Source organism: Nestor notabilis, unplaced genomic scaffold (genome assembly GCF_000696875.1).
Source record: "Nestor notabilis isolate BGI_N333 unplaced genomic scaffold, ASM69687v1 scaffold9800, whole genome shotgun sequence".
Taxonomy (NCBI): Eukaryota; Metazoa; Chordata; class Aves; order Psittaciformes; family Psittacidae; genus Nestor; species Nestor notabilis.
This window is the reverse complement of record NW_009912450.1, coordinates 1-6,668: the sequence shown is the minus strand read 5'-3', so window position 1 is coordinate 6,668 and position 6,668 is coordinate 1. Positions and strand designations below refer to the sequence as shown.

Here is a 6,668-nt window from a genome sequence, read left to right as displayed (position 1 = left end):
TAAAAAAAAAAAAAAATAAAAGGGGTGGGGGGAAATGCCAAATACTTTTAATTTAAAATAACCCTTAATAATGCAACATTCTCCAGGTAATGCTGACTTCTACTTTTACACATTTTTCTGCCCCTGTAAAACAGAACAAAGAGGTTTTGGAGGCAGGCTTTAAGCAGATTACAAGAGGCGATTTTCACAGAGGGATGGGAAAGTTCCTTTTTTTAGCACAAATCCTCTAAGCAGCAACCATCTACTATTTTTTCATAGCACGTAATTTCAGAAAGACTACCTCTCACTCTCCACTTAGAAGTCAAACTTTCCTTGAGGAGCTACAAAATTATTCTTCAGATAAATTATTAAAATGACTGAACCATTTGCTGTTCTAGGAGTCATGACATCTGTCTACCACGGCTTTATTCGTTTTATGGCTGGTACAACATCAAAGACTTACTTCTTTACTACTGGAAACTGGAAAGTGTTCCCAAGACCCTGCGAGGAAGGAAGGTTTGATCAACCTCTTTTTTACCACCTCAGAAAAAGACAACTGACCTTACCTTCTAATAGCAACCTTCTTGAAATACTGTATAAAAGATGACACGAAGTGTTGCCCAGAGAAGCTGTGGCTGCCCCATCCCTGGCAGTGTTCAAGGCCAGGTTGGATGGGGCTTTGAGCAACCTGGTCCAGCAGAAGGTGTCCTTGCCCACGGCAGTGGGTTGAAACTAGATGATCTTTAAAGTCCCTTCCAAACCAAACCATTCTGTGGTTCTATGATAATTCATATATAGGTGCATGTGGATGCTCTCTAGTGGCTTTCTTTGAACAACACAACTTCAGTCCAAGCACACCACTAAGAAGTCCAAGTCCTTAGAAAACAGCAGCATAATTAATAAAATGGAAGGTCAAGGAATGCAGCAAGACACTTATTTTCTATGTGCAACACTGCTAGTTGGTTGGGCTTTCTTTGTTTTGGATTTTTAACCTGTTTGAGAGTTACCAATATAGAGAGGAGGTGAAAGGGAAGAAAAAGCCAAAAGATACACATGAACTACCCACCCACCTAGCCAGTACACCAAGAGTTGTGTAACTGAATTTGTTTCCAAAAACACCAACATGAATAACTGTCTATATATACCAGAGGCGACAGGATAGGACAAGAAGGACAAGATGGTTTGCAGATACTCCGCACTGAGGTCAAACCAGCCCACTTGCTACCCAAGCAAAGCAGCGTCCACATGCTCAGGAGCACAGAGGCAGGACCAAGCCCCGCACCACACAAACTCAACACTTGCCACGAGAAAGCGATATGGGTATGGTGACCCTGAGCAGGTGAACCCCCAGCACACTACCCAGAGCAGCCCAGTGAGCAAGCTGGGGAGCAGGAACCACCATGACACTGCCCCAAGAGGCTCAGTCTGCTTGAGAACAGGCATATTTTGGCCCAAGACCTCATGCTCTCATGCCTGATGCTCTCTATATGCCTTTTCTAGAGCCTCCTGGCCTGCTCTACCTCCTTAATTGTTTTGAAGGGAGAATTTGGAAGGCACCAGGTAAGTTTCCATTAATCGCTTGACCATAAAATAAATTAATGCTGAGTGGCCATATTAAACTATGATTTGGGTCAGGCCAATTTATGGTGAACATTCACTGGGATGAGAAGGGAGAAACCCTTCTCCAAGGTCTGGCCAAGAGAGACACAACCCCCTATTTCCATCAAAGCTCAGGAAAGCACATACATTTTGTTTCTGCAATACCACAAATACCACTTTGTGGGCTGGGGGTCAGCACGGAGCTCTCCCACTGAGAAGATGAGAGATGGAGCATCTCCCTTGTCCTGCAGTGTGTTCCTCTGACACTACATTAAGTTTCATATAAACTCGTCTCCTCTCTTTGGCCTTTCCTGCACCATCCTTTAGCCACTGGAAACAGAGATACAGGTAGAGGACTTAGCAATAAAAGACCCCCTTTGCATGTGTATCTATCCTTAACTCCACTGCAGTTTTAAAACTCTGATACAACTGAGCTTTATCTCCTACATGCTTACTATGAATCCCTTGGGGAAGGAAATTAAAATGCTGGGCAATTTGAGCAGCTACATTGCATCAGCTACCCCACATCCTAGGAGAAACTTGTTTCTGCTCAGAAAGAGCCCATCACACCAGAAGTAAACACAACCACTCCAAGGGATTGCTGTGGCTTTTAATGCTCTCCAGAGACAGCAATGCTTCTCAGACTTGGCAAACCTTGCGGCGGTGGGTAATTACGCACCAGAGCTAACATGCCTCATGCAGAAGTGGGGTGGCCTGGCACACTGGTGTCCAGAAATGATGTGTGCCGCTCTGTTGGGAGCCAGACATGACTGCACAGCAGGCAAGTAAACACCTGCTTCATCATGCTGCAGAAAGCAGGGCATGGCCATCCCTCCCCATCCAAAGAAGCTCTTTAGGTATTAGGGCCAGGCAGAGATGCAGCCCCGCACGCAGGCTTGCGAGACCAACCAAGACCTATACCTGCCGACACAGCTCAGGAACCAGCGGCATTACGAAACAGCAGCAACAACAGCAAGAGGACTGCACAGCTGGGGTTTTACCTCTGGGCAGGCATCTTCAGCCTTATTTACAGGAGAGACACAGGATGCTGACAGGTTTGGTACCAAGAAGGGCACAGAGAAATGCTGGCTGAAGGCAAGAGCTGCTGCCACCCAAGCACTCCTACACTCCATGTGTGCTTGCTCACAAGTACACTCTCACCCCCAGGAGACCTCAGTCTCCTTTAGAGCTTTATAGCATTCACTTTAAAACCAGCAGAATAGCACAAAGTGTACAATACGCTCCTGTTTGGCCAGCGTAAGACAATATTTTTTGATAAATAATGTTCCCCAAGAGTGAACGCTATTGTTGTGCTCCCACCCCTGCCACAATACACTCTTTGGCTGTACAGAGTTATGCATGGTACTTGGGAAAAGCCCTATTCACCATCTTCCCAATGAAGGAGCAGCCACACACCCCCAAAAGCGCACCCACATTAATGTGTCACTGAAATCTAGCTTCCTTCAGTTTCAGGCACACACCCTTAAGGGGTATGTAAGTCTGGAGACACAGAAACAACTGTGCTCCTCCCTGGCACAGTCCCTCCAGAAGGCATCTCCATCAGAGAACAGGTGAGGGCATCTCCATCAGAGAACAGGTGAGAGGAAAAGGGGTGCAGAAAGCTGCAGAACCTACCACACAAAAAAAAGCCCCAAATCCAAACAAAAACCAACAACCAACCCTGCATGCATATATAACAACATAATTCAGTTTAATTGACCTAAGAGTTCATATAATCAGAAGACCAGTATGGAGAGAAGGGATGGCAGAGAGGAAGCCCACCTCCAACACCCCAGCTCTCTAAATTTCAGGGAAACAACTCTGAGAGCAAGATTTGGACAATACTTGATATTATGATGGCTGAGCAGCATAAAGCTTGGCACAAAGAGCGATGCAGCTGGAAACAAACGCTTCCTTTCAAGCAGCCTGACATGTGCTTGCTTTGAAGCTGCGGTAATTAGATACCTTGCAATAACGAGGGATCTATTCCAATGTCTACGGCAGCAAAAAAGCCAGTGACTTTGTTTAAAACAGAGACCACCAAGCTGTCCTTGGTGGTCTCTGCCGTCTCAAGAGCACTGGAAGGACCACATGGTAAACCTGATTTTGTTAAAAAGAACAACTGAAAAACACCCATACAACCACCCTTGAATCCATAGCAGACTATGAGAGCAAACACAGGAGCAGCAGTGGTATTGCAGATCTGATAAAGACAAAAGATGAACGTAACTTGCTAAGAGTAACCTTTTGCAGGACTAACTAGTTAAACTGGAAAAAGTTGACAACCTGAAGGCATATAGACCTCCTCTGAGACCCAAAATTAGGAGCAGATATTCCAGACTGTGCTGGAAATAAGTGTACTGGCTACATGACAGGAGCCTTTTATAGTTTATACGTGAAGCACCTCAAGAAGTAAAATGCAAATCAGAAGACAGAAGGTTACAGTCAGAATGAGGAAGTGATCAGTACTGGAAAATCTGCACACACATCACACAAAGCCCGTTGTTGCAGATGGAGCAGCAAAGTACTGCACAAGAAATACCAGTAAAAAAAACCCCACTGATCCGTGCATCCTGCCAAGAAGCCTGGAAATTTTTACCTAAGTTCATACAGCAATTGTATAATCAATGTACTCATGTGCCTTCAGTCTCCAAGAAGAAATTTAAAGGACACCCACACCCCCTGACTCTCAGTAGTAATGCATAAGCATGTGGAGGTTAAAAAAAAGCACTTATTTTCTCACACATTAAAGTCTTAAATACCTGACAGTGGCTCACAAGCATTTCAAGTTGCCCATATGCTAACACTTAGGAAGAACTGAATGGTCAGAAAACATGGTTTTCATTCTTTTCCTCCCCTTCCCTCCCCCACCCCTTATTTACTGCAATACTTGGCTGGAAAGCAAGAAGGCAACTCCAGCAAGCCAAAAGGCAGTACCTGATGAGCACGTGGTAAGAATTTCAGAACATGAGGTTCAGACAGCAGTTTGAGCTGTGAGAAATGGCATCAGCACCCACAAAACAGGAAAAAGAAGGTGAAAGGCTGGGGGGTGGGCTGCCCATCAGCAACTGGAATTTGGATCTGCTACTGGGAAGTTAGAACATCTCAGCCTATGGTCTTAGGATTTCAAAAGCTAGTGAGATACCTGCTGTTATTTTCAATTAGAACTAAAAAGAAAAGAGAGAAGAAAAAAAAACCACCAACACAGAAGACCTTATTAAGCAATTTTTAAGTCACTGGCAGAGCGAAGAGTTTCTGAAGAGATTCCCAGAGTGCCTGGGAAATCACAGAAAGTGCTTTGGAAAGACAGAAACCAGTGCGCTGTGAGGGAGTTATCTCAAGACCCTGATGCACAGCAGCTACGGCTGGAGGTACGTGCTCCAAGGACAGGAAGGGGAAGGACAGGCTGTGCGAGAACACTAAGCACCACGCTACAGACACTCTTCCCTCTCACCCTATACAGGCACAGCAAGAAGCACACACAGTTCTCTAAAAATTATGTCAAGCACTTATTTCATTGACAAGAGGCTATTTTCCCCAGGAGTGAGACCTTGAACCCAAATCATTAACAAGTTCCACAACTGAAAACCCACTGTATCCACCACTGACCTACATCAAGCCTCCCCCTCCCTCTGCTTCACCTTCCTTCTTGTGCTCTCCATCCTGCCCTACTTTAATAAGAGATTACTTCAGCTAAACCGCATAATAGTTTTACAGGGACAGTCAGCTAACTGAAAACTTGTCACATCTAGCTGGAAAGTGGAGTAAATAGCAGAAGTAATGGTTTCTGCAGCCAGCATTAGTTATGCTATTCCAAATTCTCTCTCTGATGCCTATCATGCAACCACAGCAAAAAATGAAAGCGAGTCAGGGACTGGAGTAACAGTGTGTTTCTTTCCACAGCAGCCAGCAAATTAATAATAAAAATCAGAGCCATTTATCCCTAGCTGTAAAAACTAGTAACAAGGAAAGCAATTTTACTTCAAGTAGGAAAGAAGCCCGTCCACAGAGGAGGGGCATTTTTCTCCACATCTGTCCTCTGAAGAGATTTACCTGCAGGATTTTACCTCTGCTAACGCAATCGAGGCTTTCTGCCCCCTTCCTCCTCAATTAAACCAGACATCTATCACGCTCAAGACTGGAGGAGTGGCAGATCCCGGGCGATTTGCTGAGATCCTGGCTCTTCCCAGCTCCAGGCGTTTCAGATACTCATGGTGGTGTACCACCCCCACCGCTTGCAGAGCAAACAAGCCAGGAGCACGCACGCACACACACACACACAACCACTACTATAAGGCTACAACTAAGCGAGCAGGATCCACCTACTATTCGGCACAGAGGCTGAAAACAACCCAGTTTTGATAAACTAAGCCTGCCATCGGTTTGGCAGAGGAGGAAGGCAGGCGGTGCCATTTTTATTCAAACCCAGGCTGTTCGGAGAATACGGTGCGCACAGAAATACTACATGCCTATAAAGAGGTTACCCTCAAAAGGCGGGCGAACTATCTCCGCAAGTCAAAATGCCGGATTATCTCGAGTGTTTTTGCACAGCGTAAGACAAAGGAAATTCTCTGATCCTTTGTACCCATTGATATTTCGTTAAGCGTTTTCAAAGGCAGCGTTTTGCTGAAGATGCAACTGCACGTAAGTGAATGAACGCGATCCACACACTAATTTCTTCCACGAACCCACGGTGGTGCTGAACACAACCGCTCCTGCGTACCCTTTACTAAAAGATAGGTTTCCCCACAAATAGGAAAGCGGGTTTTCTAGAAATACTGCATAATGAGTCATCGACACTGCAAGCAGCTCAACACCAGGCACCTTCTGAGCAAGGACAGAAATAACAGTGGAACAAAAATAGCCATTCATTGGGGGGGAGGGGGAGACCCACTGGGAGGGTTCGCGCCCCCCCGCCCGCCCTCTCCCACCATTCAGTATAAATCACGCACACACACACCCCGCCCGGCTGCGGCGGGTGAATGGGGACCTCGCCCCCTTCCCCTCCTCCTCCTCCCGGCGGCCGCTCACCCATCTCCAGAGCCTGGTTGTACTTCTCCAGTGCGGCCGGCAGCTCCTGGCGCTCCCGC

General features: G+C 46.1%; 1 protein-coding gene across 1 annotated transcript in view; it reads right to left on the bottom strand.

The window, feature by feature from the left end:
* The window catches only part of LONRF2 (LON peptidase N-terminal domain and ring finger 2), a 26,921-nt gene extending 24,392 nt beyond the window's left edge, over positions 1-2,529 (bottom strand). Inside the window, exon 1 of the mRNA XM_010019487.1 lies at positions 2,500-2,529. Within this exon, the coding sequence (XP_010017789.1) occupies positions 2,500-2,529 (30 nt within the window). The remainder of the gene's footprint in view (positions 1-2,499) is intronic.
* Between the last annotated feature and the right edge of the window lie 4,139 nt (positions 2,530-6,668).